The sequence below is a fragment of the Monodelphis domestica genome, chromosome 7 (genome assembly GCF_027887165.1).
Source record: "Monodelphis domestica isolate mMonDom1 chromosome 7, mMonDom1.pri, whole genome shotgun sequence".
In the NCBI taxonomy this organism is placed as follows: domain Eukaryota; kingdom Metazoa; phylum Chordata; class Mammalia; order Didelphimorphia; family Didelphidae; genus Monodelphis; species Monodelphis domestica.
In genome coordinates, this window is record NC_077233.1 from 221,685,392 (window position 1) to 221,699,839 (window position 14,448).

Here is a 14,448-nt window from a genome sequence, read left to right on the forward strand (position 1 = left end):
CAGTAAGGCAGCAATAACAGTGAAAAGGTGGGACTTTTGTTCAGTAAAGACTTGGGATCAAATCCTGCCAGAGTTGAGCAATACCTCTTTCACTCTCCTGGAGCCAGTTGGCACCACGATCTTGTAGAGATCAAAGTACAAAGTGAACACAGGGCTATATTTCTCTGAAATCTGGACAGGGGTACAAGAGTCCCCCATACCCAGGGAAGTCATTTATCCCTTATGTGCTTCTGGCAAAGTCCTATATATATATATATATATATATATATATATATATATATATATATATATATATGTTATATTGGTATGGGTAAAAGGAGTTTCCACATCAGGATGGTAGAGCAGAAAGAAAGCAGAAAGCTCACTTTGAAATCAAAGTGCCAGTGCCAGAGTTTGAATCCCAGTTCTGCCATATTATCAACATGCTGCTGGATGAGTCACTTAAACTCCTTGGGCCTCAGTTTCCTCATCTGTAAAATGAAGGAGTAGGACTGTATGGCTTCTGAGACTTCTTCTATGTCTATGACTGTATGATCAAATTACACACCCTTTAGTTATTTGGAGAATTTGTGCCAATTTTACATTTTCTGCCAAACATTCTGCTCAACAATGCTAAGTTATCTCTCAGCTCTGCAGAGTTTCTAAGAGACCTTCAACTATTTAATTAGTCACAGAGAGGCTATAACAGGTTATATTCCTTCAAGATATAACCTCAGGTCCTAACCAAATAGACACACCGGGCTGCCTCTCTAATGGGACTCAAAGCTTTTTAATGCAGTGATTCTGCCTTTTAGCTTTGTTGAATCCTATAATGGCCAATATAAGACATGGTTGTGTTTTAATAAATGCTGCGTTTAATTTTTGACCAGACATGAGTCAGTGCTATCCCCCAACTTTTACAACCCCCAAGAGGGTGGCTTTCTGTTTCTGTTCCCTACCTCTAAGAACGAGGATTCATACAGAAAAGGAGGGGTGAGTTGAGGACAAGGACTGCTGGGAAGCAGAGATTTCAGACCTTCCCAGGAGTGACTGCTACAGCTTAGGATTTAAAAAACCAACATTGTTTGTTTTTCTTTCAATAAAAATAAAGAACCCAAGTTTCATGCTTTCCCTGAGAACAAGGAATAGATTTCCCTTGCTCATTTTATTGATTTTTTGGGGGTGGGAGGGTTCCTTTTTTTCAAATAGCACCTTTATTTCCAAATATATCTGCTCTCCATCATCCCCAGAAAGTCATCCCTTATAACAAAAAAGTTAAAAAGAAAAGATGAGGGGGAAATAGTTCAGTAAAACCAACCAACTCCTTGTGAAGAGTGAATAAAACTTTCTTTGTCCATCAATCAGCAACTTTTAACTTAATCAATCAAAAACTTAAGCACCCCTACTTAACACTAAGCAAGAGAATTCACAAGTCACTTGCCAGAGTGGGTGACAATTCCAGAGGCCATTGACTACCCCCTGGGTAGTGCTAGGCAAATTAAAAGACTGTGATTGGTTCCCTTAAAGTGGGGGAAGGGACAGGAAGTGACATGGAAAAAGAACTATAAAAAGTCCTGAACTTCCTATCCAAGAGAATTCTTTGGAGAATTTTGCCTTTTGGCTTTGCCTTGTGACTTTGCTTTTGGACTTCACCTTTTGTCTTCTCTTTTAGACTTTATCTTTGGAGGACTCTGTGTCAGTTAGCTGGACTAGAGGAGGAGACTCTTTCCCTGGATCCTGCATTGGCTTGCTGGGTGAGTAGCTGGTCTTCCTTTCCTGGCTTCTGGTGAGATTTGGTTCTGGAGAGGCTTTCCTTTCCTGGAGAAGGCTGCATTGGTGGAACCTTTGCTGAAGACATCAACATGTCCTCTGGCTAAAGGTTACTGAGCTCTGCCAGGGCTGAGCTGGACACCGGAGCAATACTGATTGATAGGCTAGACATTTCTCTACCCTCTTCTTACATTTCTCCACTTTCACTCTTTCTACCTCTTTGTAAATAAAGCTACTAAAAGTCATTTTGACTTAAGCTATAATATATTAAAATCAGCAACCACAATATTACTTTAGAATTTTCATATTTAGCATAAAAAATCCAAAATTTTTCATTCTTACACCCTCAGCACAATCTGACAATCTAACAAAATATTTCATACCTATTGTTCATTCATTTCAGTTGGTTGTAACTCTTCATGACCCTATTTGGGATTTTTTGGCAAAGATACTGCAGTGGTTTGCCATCTCCTTCTCTAGTTCATTTGCAGACAAGGAAACTGAGGCACACAAGGTTAAGTGACTTTCTCAGGTCACACAGCTAACAAGTGTCTGAAGCTGGGTTTGAATTCAGGTCTTCTTGACTCAAGGTCTGGTGCTCTATCTATTGTGCCAACTAGCTGCCCCAATTATTGTAATTCCTGTTCTTTTCCTTATCTGTAAGTTCACTATATGAATGAAACCACAGGTTCAGCCTTTATTCCTACATATTCATATTCTTGGACTTGAGTGCTAAGAGGAAAATCTGGGACCTGAGAACCCTAGGAAAGTTCCACTTGTGCATATACAGAGGGATTGAAAAGGGAACTGAAGTTGTTTTAGCTGCTGCTAAGGGCTCCATACATATTGGACTGCAGAAGAGTTAGAAAGAAGCCTGCAAATCATATTAGAAATCCATACATTAACATTATCTGTGTTGTGTTATATATTTCTTATTTTGCTAAACATTTCCCTATTACATTTTATTCTGGTTCCAGTAACACTCCAGAGTTTTGCAGTGGTTTGTGGCTCTCTAGTAGTGAGTTTGATGCCTTTGAAATCCAATCTTCTTGTTTTAACAAATAAGGAGACTGAGGCACAGAGAGCTAAGTGACTTTCCTGAGGTCTAATTTTAGACTGTATTATAAAGCAGATAATTCTCAAAAGTAGATATCAGTGTTTGACAAAAGTAAAGATTCAAACTTTTAGGATATGAATTCACTATTTGGTAAAAATTGTGGTGAAAACCAGAAAGTAGTCTGGCAGAAACTAGATATGGATCAATATTTTATGCTGAGATAAAATCAAAATGGAAGGAAGGAAGGAAGGAAGAAAGGAAGGAAGGGAGAGAGAAAAAGAAAGAGAGAAAGGAAGAAAGAAAGAGAGAGAGAGAAAGGAAGAAAGAGAGAGAGAAAGAAGGAGAAAAAAGAAAGAGAGAGAAAGAGGGAGTTTTCTCAGCTGGGTGTTTCCTACACCAGTGAAATCACAGGTTTAGTACCTATTTCTCTCTCAGAACAAGAGGAAAATTGATGAAAGATTCCTCTGTCAGCTTTTGGCAGTGTGTGTGTGTGTGTGTGTGTGTGTGTGTGTGTGTGTGTGTACACACAGGTGCACACAGATTTGGGTGATGGATGGGAGACTCACTGAGGAATGATGAGATTGACAGGATGGAAAGAGTTTAAAGTCTTGTTGAGCTGGTCCTTTCTTCAATTCTCCTTTTCTGACCCGCCTTTCATTCTTAGGAGAGGACAGTCATGGGAAATGAAAGAAAAGTGACAAGCAGAAGTCTCCCATATCTCTAGCCATTTCCCATAGGGTTGTCCTTCAAGGTACAACAGCAAAAGGTTTGGCTAAAGAATATCACCTGCCAATCTACCACATTCAGCAGGAAAAAGAATTTCTGAGAAATCTTCTGTGCTGAGATTTTTCCCCCCTTCCTCCATGTTCTTTCTTTTTCTTTCTTTCTTTCTTTCTTTCTTTCTTTCTTTCTTTCTTTCTTTCTTTCTTTCTTTCTTTCTTTCTTTCTTTCTTTCTTTCTTTCTTTCTTTCTTTCTTTCTTTCTTTCTTTTCTTTCTTTCTTTCTTTCTAGTATATTTAATTAATTAATTTAGAATATTTTCCCATGGTTACAAGATTAATTTTCTCCCCCCCTTCTTCCCCTATCCTCAGTAGCCAATGAGCAGTTCCACTGAGTTTTACAAGTGTCATTGATGGAGACCTGTTTCCATATTATTGATAATTGCACTAGAGTGATTGTTTAGAGTCTACATCCCCAATCATATCCCCATCAACTCATGTGATCAAGCAGTTGTTTTTCTTGTGTTTCTACTCCCACAGTTCTTCCTCTGAATGTGGATAGTGTTCTTTCTCATGTCATTGGGACCGATTCTTGAGAGATGCTGATCTCAACTATAGTAACTGCAATTATTCCATTAGACCTGGGTTGCCACCCAGAAGATTTTTAGCCCATTCATTGTCTTTACCATTAGTGTACAAGAGTTCAATGAAAGAAAACTCCTTTTTGATTGGAAAATGAGGGGATGCCCTTCGATTGGGGAATGGCTGAACAAACTGTGGGTTATGCTGGTGATGGAATACTATTGTGCCCAAAGGAATAATAGAGTGGAGGAATTCCACGTGAACTGGAACGACCTCCAGGAGTTGATGCAGAGCAAAAGGAGCAGAACCAGGAGAACATTCTACAGAGACTGACCCTGTGGTACAATCCAATGTAATGGACTTCTCCACTAGTGGCAATGTGGCAATCATGAACAACTTGGAGGGATCTATGAGAAAGAACACTATCCACATTCAGAAGAAAAACTGTGGGAGTAGAAACACAGAAGAAAAACAACTGCTTGATCCCATGGGTCAAGGGGGATATGGTTGGGGATGTAGACTCTGAGTGAACATCCTAGTGCAAACATCAACAACATGGAAATAGGTTTTGATCAAGGACACATGTAATACCCAGTGGAATTGCGTGTCGGCTATGGGAAGGGAGGGAAAGAATATGATTCTTGTAACCAAGGAATAATGTTCTAAATTGACTAAATAAATAAAAAAGTAATTAATTAATTAATTAAAAAAAACCTCAGTGCTTTAATAAGCATTTGCCTCAGAAATTCAAATCAAATTAAAAAAAAAACTCCTTTTTGTAATGACTAATACATTTAACACAATTAGAAGGTGTATGGTATGGGGCAGCTAGGTGGAGTCAAGATGACCTGGGTCCAAATCTGGCCTCCGATTTATGACTCTGGACAAATCACTTAACCCCAATTACCTAGTCCTTGCTGTTTTTCTGCCTTGGAACCAATACTTAGAGGTAATTCTAAGACATAAGGTAAGGATTTAAAAAAAAAAGGGTGTATGGTAGGAACAAGAGCCTGAGAACATGACCTATGGCATCAAGGTTATTGTAAACAGTAAAACCGCTCCCATGGGAAAATTTACATGTAACCACTCATGTGACCATTGGCCATCTCTTGGCACCAAGCCTTCATTGTTCTGTTTCTGTGCTGTTGTTCTGAAACTACCCAGGATGGTCGCCATGAGTAACCCCCTTAATAAAGCTTGTTTATAATGGTGTGGATGACCCCTCTTTCTTGAGTATCTCAGTATCTTCTCAGTGATGGAACAGTCCCTCTGTATAGTCTTTATTGACATAGAAGGATAAATCTGCTGTCCCAAAATATAGACCACAGAATTCATTCCAAGCCCGGTTAGAATTTAGGTTTGGCAAATGGATGCCACGGCTTACCCTCCACTGGTGTGAATTGTTTTATGGATGACTATTGATAAAAAAAAAGCTCATGTTATTGGAATAGGGCATCCTACCACATGCTACTGTTGTCCAAGAGTCTCCAGTCTCAAGTCAAGTCAACAGGTTTTTATTAAGCACCTAAAGTGATCCAGGTATTGTGCTAAGGGGAAACTCTCTACTTTCAAAAGTCAAATGGGGGAGACACACCATACAAACAACTACTTCAAAGATTCTGGCCTTTTCCCCCAGCTCTGGGAAAAGTAGCCCTATGCCGGCTTCTACTAAATCTACTAAATCATTCCTTCCTTCCTCTAACCTTCTCAGCCCCATAACAGGTCACAGTGCTTATTCTTCTTCCCAAACACCTTCTGTCTCCAACAGCTCCTTAACATTTCAGAACCCTACTCACCCAAGGAAAGGCCCCCATCTTTCATTCCTACTACAGACTCAAAATGATTGACCATCTCCTCCTTCTTCCTTTTCTTCCCCTTCCCCTCTGCCACTTCATAGAATCAAGGTGTCAAGAGTATGAGGGGGGAGGGGGGGGGCTGGGGGAGGGATTCCTCTTTGGATGAGAACAAGGACTCTGTTTTTGGGATGAACTGAGTTGTCTCAAAGCCAATGAGAGAGCTTTTTCTCTCTGTATTGTCTGGGACCGATTCTCCTATGTATATTTTCTCTGATGATTTTGCCATGATTTGAATAAATGGTTTTCGTTTATAGTTGCTATTTATGTTCATAGTAGAACTAGTATTAGTTGGGAAAGGGTCAAGAACTGGATTCAGAGCTGGGGTCCTGTCCCCCCTCCCCCCGGAAATGGCAGTGATGAGAAGTTAGTTCAAATCCTTTTCAGTGTTGGCGAACCTTTACCGAAGTAAAGTGCCCTCTGCACTTCGAGTGCCCAGTGGGCAAATGCAAGCTGTCTGCGAGCCCCCACTTTGGGCGGCTGCACAGAGGGGCGGGGCATGCAAAAACGTCCTCGAGCTCTGGGAAGAGGGGCCACACAGCAGCTTCCGGAGTCCCCTCTCCGCGCACGTGCCACGACTTCCCCAATGCTGCCTTCTTACCTAAACAAGTTTTAAGGATCAGATGGATACACTGCTAGCCCAGTACTCTCTCCCTGAGGAGATGGAGAATGGCGGCTGCCAGCCCCAAACTCCTGCTTCCCATTCCGGCAGAAGTGAAAGGCTCCCTTGGAGAAAGGTCTGGGGAGAAGAGGCTAGAGATATCTGTGCTGCTTCCTTTCAGCCATACACAAGGGTTGCCCACTTGACTCCCTCACTACAATATGTAGCACCTCTATTGCTACAGAGGACTCGCGGGGAAGAAGGGTAGACAGGGGGAAGGATCTGAACCAATGATCCCATCTGGGGAGGGAACTGAGGTACGGGTTGCTGGGGAGGTGAGGTGGGTGATGAGCAATCAAATATCTTGCCTATGGTTACCTATTAAGTGTGTGTTGGGGGAATGGGTGTGTGTCAGAACTTGAACTCAGGTGATTTGACTCAACGATAAACCCTCTATTCACTACTAATTAATTAATTATGGTCAGCTTTTCATTTTCACAGACTAGAGAATTACAAGTGGAATTATTCCCCGTAGCCAATGCAAATTAGCAATTTTTTTTTTGTTTTTGTTCTTCAGTCATTTCAGTTGTATTCAATGCTCCAAGACCCCATTTGGGGTTTACAAACGCTCAGCAAAGATCCTGGAGTGGTTTGCCATTTCCTTCTCCATCTCATTTTACAGACGAGCAAACCCAGCAAAAAAGCTTAAGTGACTTGCCCAGAGTTACACAGCTAGAGCTCAAATTTGAACTCCAGACCCAGTACTCTTTCCACTGTGCCACCCAGCTGGCAATTGTTATTATATATATTTGTGTGTGTATGTATACACACGTATATATTTTTATGTATATATTATATAAATACATTATTATAAAATTATATATAAATTTAAAATAAATAAAAATAAATGTGTATATAAAATATGTACATAATACAAATTAACAGATGCTGTTTGGGGGTTTTTAGTTTATTTAGTCAGCAAAAAACGAGGAACTAGAGTGAATTTCAGAAAGTCATTGTCAATTATTACAAAGCTCTGAGCTAACAACTTCTCCAGGCTTTCTTTTCTTTAAAAATTTTTTGAATTAATTAAATTAGAATATTTTCCCATTATTACATGATTCATGAGCAATTCCCCTGGGTTATATATGTATCAAACAATTGCTGTTTTCAAGGAGTTGCTAGGGGGTGCCTAAGTAACTTGCCAAGAGTCACATAGGCAATTTGTGCCAGAAGCAGAACTTGAACTCAATTCTTCTTGACTTGGAGACCACTGTGCCTCTTTTGCTGCCTCTAATTTATATGTTACCTTCTATTTAAAAAAATAAAAGGTAGAAATTTGAAAAACTGGATCCCAGGGAACCAAAGCAAGGAGTTACAAGGAGAACAGGGACTAGTATGTTTTTATTCTTCTCCTTAAGTCAAAGCAATTTAGAGGCATGTGTTGAAAAAAGAGAAACAGTTCATGAGAAAATAAAATTTGTTATTCAGTCATATCCAACTCTTTATGATCCTATTTGAGATTTTCTTGGAAAAAATACTGGAGTGGATAACCATTTCCTTCTCCAGCTCATTTTTACAGATGAGGAAACTGAGGTAAACAGGGTTCAGTGACTTGCCCAGGATTATACAGGTGGTCAGGACTGATTTGAACTCAGGTCTTCCTAACTTCAGGATCCATGCTCTATCCACTGTGCCACCTAGCAGCCCAGACTTAAAGTCTAAATGATTAATTTCAGAGGTCTCCTGGGTTCAATACCTACTCAGTCAAGTACCCTGAACCGTTTTTAAACTCCTACTTTCTTTCTTAGAATTGATGCTAAGAATCATTGGCAGAACAATGGTAAGAGTTAGACAACTGGGGTTAAGTAACTTATTCAGGGTCACACAGCAGCTAAGAAAGGTCCACGGACAGATTTGAACCCAGGACCTCTGGTCTGCAGGTCTGGCTCTCTAACCACTGAACCACCTAGTTGCCCTCTTCCCTTCACTTAAAAAGTATTATTAAATACATTTATATTTTATACATATTAAACTATTAAAATTTATTTTTTTGTTAAAAGGTAATGATTTTATGGATCAAATGCCAGGCTCTGAGACAGGAAAACCTGGGTTCCAACCCCACTTCTCGTATATGTTGACTAGAATCTTAGACAAGTCTTTCAGTACTAGAGTCAATTCTCTAAGATTATAACTTGCAAAACAGTTGCTTATCTGCATTGGTGGAGACTGTTTCCTCCTCTGTAATTTTTTTCTAATGCCTTATTAAAAGCTTAACGTCAAACGTCAGTGAAACCAACTAAATTTGCTATGTAACTATTTACATTTGAATTCTTTTCAGTGGGTAAAGTAACATGGCAGTTTCATGGTTTCTTCCTTTAAGTCTGCATTAGGATTTTTTTCCTCCTCCCTTTCTCATTACCTAGTTATACTTAGTGTGCAGTCATTTATTTCCCCAGAGCCTATCACAATGCCTGCTAAACAGTGCATCATAGTACCCCATTACCTTTGTGGTAGTTATTGAATCATTTCAGTCTTGTTTGACTCTCCCTGATTCCATTTGAGGTTTTTTTGGTCAAGATACTAGAGTGGTTTGCCATTTCCTTCTCCAGGACATTTTACAGATGAGGAAATTGAGGCAAACAGGATTGAATGACTGGTTGGATTTGAACTCATGAAGATGAGCCTTTCTAACTCCAGTCTCAGCACTCACCTAGCCGCTCTATCCCCAAACCATCAATGTGCCCCAATTTATTGAACTGTTCCTCTACCAACACTGAGCTGGTTTCCAAGTTGGTTTGGGTATTTCTTTTTTAATCCTGTACGGTGACACTATGAACATCTTTGAGCAGACAGCTGTTTGCTAGTTTGTTTCTAGCACATTTCTAGGCTGCGTTCCCAATAGGAGAATCCCTGGATTGAAGGTTATGATCATTTTTGCAACTTTCACCAGATAGGATCTACCTCATACTTTCCACAGCTGCAAGTCAGTCCTTGATCATGGAGAATTGATATTCTGGAACGATTTGCTGAGACCCTCACTGACACAGCAAGATTTAGCCCCATCCATTCCACTCTCTTGGCTAAGGCATGAAAGCAGACCAACGTATCTTCATTTTCACCTATAATCAGTGAAATCAATATCTAGTGGCCCCACAACTGACCAAAAACTTAACTTAACCATAAAATTCATTGCCTGAGGGTTCTAATTGTCCCTAGCCCTACTGTCTAAGCTGCTTAATCATCAGTGTGGAGCTATGGAAGGAGTGCCAATCTTGGAAACCAAAAACCTGATTTTGAGTCCCAGCTCTAGTGATAACTAGCTTCATGACCTTAAGCAAGTCACTTTAACCACTTAATGCCTCCGTTTCTCCTTCTGTCAAATGGAGATAACCATACATGCCCATTCTCTCATGAGGTGGTTGTGAGAAACGTGTCCTGTAAACCTTAAAGTGCCTTATAAACATGCACTATTAAAAGAAGAAAGGAAAGAAATCAAGAGATTTTAATGGCTTTGCCTAAGGATATTATGAGTCACCAACGGAGTATATGCCAAATGGACTGGTCTCATGCATGTCCAAGGATTATAGGATCAAGGGATTATAGGTGTAGAGCTAGAAAGTAATGCAGAAGTCACTGAGTGCAGCCCCCTCCTTTTACAGTGAGGAAACAGGAGCTTAGAAAACTTCAATGATTTAACATGGCATCCAGCTTCTCATTGCACATATATATCACCACGGGAAATGGTTGAAAAGATATGGAGAGTCTGGTGCAAACCTGTGCCCACTACTAAAAGGGTGAAGGACAATCCACCAAGCAACGCAAGACTTATTGTTTCAGTAATGTCTGATCCTTCCCAATCCCATTTGGAATTTTCTGGGCAAAGATGGAGGGGGTTGCCATTTCCTTCTCCTGCTCATTTTAGAGACGAGGAGACTGAGACCCAGGATCCCACAGCTAGTAAGTATCTGAAGAGAAATTTGAACTCAAAAAGAGGAAACTTCCTGATTCGAGGGGCACCACTCTATCCACTGTGCCACCTAGTTGCTCTTGCTTAAGGTACCCAAGTCAACATTTTAGAAAGAAGATTCCTTATCCAGAGGGCTCAAGAGAAATCAATTCCTCCAAAAAAGATCAGATGAGATAAATTTTGAAAAGCGTTTAACACAATGCCTGGGACATACTGGGGGGTTATTAAGTGCTAATATAATAAAGAAATTTCTATTTATTTATACATTTATATATCAGTTAATACATAAACTATGACATATTTATATATTATAATAAAGAGTAAATGAAGCTTAATAAATGTTTCTGTAATAAATGTCTATTTGTTTATATAGTATATCACTATGTAGCATATCCATATATTATAATAAATAAAGTTTAATGAATTTCTATATATTTATTTATTATGGCAATATAATACATAGAGAAATATGGAATATTTCTTTATTATAATAAATTAAAAAGTAAATAGAATTTAATAAATGCTTCCATAATAAGTTTCTATTTGTTTGTATTATATATTATAAATCATATATAATTATATAAATTTATATATTATGGAAATAGAATATATGGAGAAATATGGCATATTTCTAGGTTACAATACATTTAAAAGTACATATAATTTAATAAATGATTCTATAATAAATTTCTATTTGTTTACATAGTACATAACTATGATTTATAGAAATATAGTATATTCCTATATTATAATAAATAAAAATAAAGTTTACTAAATGCTTCTATAATAAAATTTTATATATTATGGAAATATATAGAAATATGGCATATCTATAACAAACAAAAATAAAGTTTAATAAATGCTTCTATAATAAATAAATTTCTATTTATTTACATAGTATATAAAGATGACATGTCATATAAAATATATCATACATTTCAATAATAAAAAGCAAACAATGCTTAATAAATGCTTTATAATAAATTTCTATGTATTTATATTATATAACATAGAAATGTAATATACTTGTAATACATTAAAAATAAAGCTTAATAAATTTCTATGTATTTATATAGTATATAAAAGTATAATATATTATATATAGAAATATAACATGCTTATATATTATAATAAATAAATAAGTAAATAAAGCTTAAATAAATTTCTATTTATATATCATATAGCTATTATATAGAAATATTTTATATTATAACATCTAATATTTTATATTAATAGACAATTATAATTATATGTGTATAAATATAAATATATAATACTTTTTATATTATAACAACAATTTAAAAGTAAAGAAAGCTTAATCAATGCTTATATGTAAATAAATAATAAATGCTTATTCCTCCTCTCCCTCCCTCCCCAAAGGTCTTTCATTACCCACACTGGTCCTAGTGGGTGCTGTGCTTATTTTTACCTTAACAGCCTTGTTCATAATAAGCTTATAGACAGAACCGAAAAGGACCTTAGAAGCAATCTAGTCCAAGCCTCTTGTTTTACAGGTGAAGAAACTGAGGCCCTAAGAAATTCATCTTCTGCTCTAGGTCATATGGGAAATAAGTGTCAGAGGCAAGATTCGTACTGAGGTCCTCTGGCTCCCAGTCCCCCGGGCTTTGCATCAAGCACTATCTCCTTCTTGAACAGTCAGTCAGTCAGTTAACAAATTGACTCTGTGCCACATAATGTGCTAAGTACTGAGGATTACAAAGGTACAGAGACAGGCAAGGGAGGAATTGTAGACTATGTAGAGGAGAATATAGCGTCAGAAAAGCCTCAGTTAGAAAGGAGCCAGCTTTAAATGCCAAGTTGCTGTTCAGTCATTTTCCAATTGTATTCAACTCTTCATGACCCCATTTTAGGGTTTTCTTGGCAAAGATACAATAGTGGTTGGCCATTTCCTTCTCCCGCTCATTGTACAGATGAGGAAACTGAGGCAAACAGGGTTAAGAGACTCGCTCAGGGTCACACAGCTAGTGAGTGGATTTGAACTCTGACTCGAGGTTAGGCACTCTATCCACAGAGAACACTTAACTGCCCAATTAAATGCCAGAGGTTTTTCTATGTAATCCTAGAGGTATGGGGAGCCCTCCAGCAATACCTTCCTTCCTCTTGTCTTTGGATAATGAGATCTTCTTCTATCCTGAGTACACTCCAGCTAACCACGTTTTTTCATTCTTCTGGACTGGGAGTCTCCCGCGGCTGATATTCTTCACTCGCTCTACCAACACTGACGGATGTGAGCAGCGGGAAATGATTGCCTGCTTTCCCCCAAACCCTGTCCACGCCTCATTCTCGCCCCCTCCCCCCCCCCCCCCCCCCCCCAGGGCTGGAGGAAGAGGGACGTCACGAGGTCCCAGGGCCCCTCGGGCCAGTCCCAGTGACCCTAAGCAGTGTCTAGCTGAGAGAGGAGTCGGTCCCCCGAGGCGAAGGCAGCCGGTTAGTCTTACCTTCATCAGTGACTTGTCCTGTCTCCTGAGATCCAACAAGTGCAGGTTCCCAATGAAAGGAAGAGGTGCCGGCCCCGGGGGCCACTTCCCAGCCGGCTCTTTGGACCGGGTGAGAAGACAGAACAGCGCCCAGGACAGCAGGAGCCCTAGCAGGGCAATCACAATGGGGTCTGCCGGGACAGAAGGGAGGAAGCCCATGGTAGCCGAGGCGCTCCGTGCCCCCAGGATGGCTGTCCCACCACGGGCTGCCCAAGAGCCCAGGGCTTACTTATATACCTTTCCTGGGAGTGCCACAAGCACTCCACCCTCTTTACTCACCTTGGAGAATGTGGAATAAGCAGTTTGCAAGCTCTAACCAGGAGCAAAAAGGTTTAAAGTTACAAATGTGGTATGTGAGTGAATGAAGCCTCTGAGAAACTAAGCTCCAGTCAAGAGAGGGGGCTGAGGGGACAGTGTGGGCATCCCCAAAGAACAGGCCCCTCAGCTCAGGCTACGCCAACTGCCTCTCCGGCTACCAAAATGGAAAGGTGAGCTTGCTGGGAGTCCAAACCACTATTCCTGCTAAGTGATAGATTCAGGATGACTTGAGTTCAAATCCAATATCAGATACTAACTAGATGTGTGTCCCTGAGTAAGTCACTTACCCTCTGTCTACCTCAGTTTCTTTAACTTTAAAATGGGGATAATAAGTACTTCTCTGGAGGCAGCTGGGTAGCTTGATGAATTGAGAGCCAGGATTAGAGATGGGAAGTCCTGGGTTCAAATGTGACCTCAGATACTTCCTAGCTGTGTGATCCTGGGCAAGTAACTTAACTCTGGATGCCTCTGTTTCCTCATCTGTAAAATGAGCTGGAGAAGAAAATGGATAACAGGCTCTCATAACAGCTGCCCCATTCTTCTTCTTCTTCTTCTTCTTCTTCTTCTCCTCCTCCTCCTCCTCCTCCTCCTCCTTCTTCTTCTCCTTCTCCTTCTTCTCCTCCTCCTCCTTCCTCCTCTTCCTCCTCCTTTTTTAATTTTTACCTCTGTCTTAGAATCAATACTGTATTGGCTCCAAGGCAGAAGAGTGGTAAGGGCTAGACAATGAAGGTTATGTGACTTGCCCAAGTTCAAACATCTAGGAAATGTCTGCGGCCAGATTTGAACCCAGGACCTCCCATCTCTGGGTCTGACACTCTGTCCACTAAGTCATTTAGCTTCCAATAGGGCTTACATTCTCAAGAAGGAGACAATATACATACATCTGAAATGATATTGCAGGTAGGGCAGATCAGGTTCTGCTTTAGATGCTAGCTGTTTGACACTGGGCAGGACATTTCACCTCTCCCAGAGTAATTTTCCATCTGTAAAATGGGAATAATAATAGCATCTACCTCACTTGGTTATGATGCAGACCAAATTAAATAACTTATCTATAATGCTTTGCGAACCTGAAAGTGCTATATAAATTTGAACTGCTAG

At 39.6% G+C, this 14,448-nt stretch overlaps 1 protein-coding gene across 2 annotated transcripts in view; it reads right to left on the reverse strand.

Moving 5' to 3' along the window:
* LOC100028230 (cytochrome P450 2W1) overlaps window positions 1-13,246 on the reverse strand; it is a 44,947-nt gene extending 31,701 nt beyond the window's left edge. For both annotated transcript variants that reach the window (XM_056804316.1, XM_056804314.1), the window contains exon 1: window positions 12,991-13,246. In XM_056804316.1, the coding sequence (XP_056660294.1) occupies window positions 12,991-13,188 (198 nt within the window). In that variant the 5' untranslated portion in view covers window positions 13,189-13,246. The remainder of the gene's footprint in view (window positions 1-12,990) is intronic.
* Between the last annotated feature and the right edge of the window lie 1,202 nt (window positions 13,247-14,448).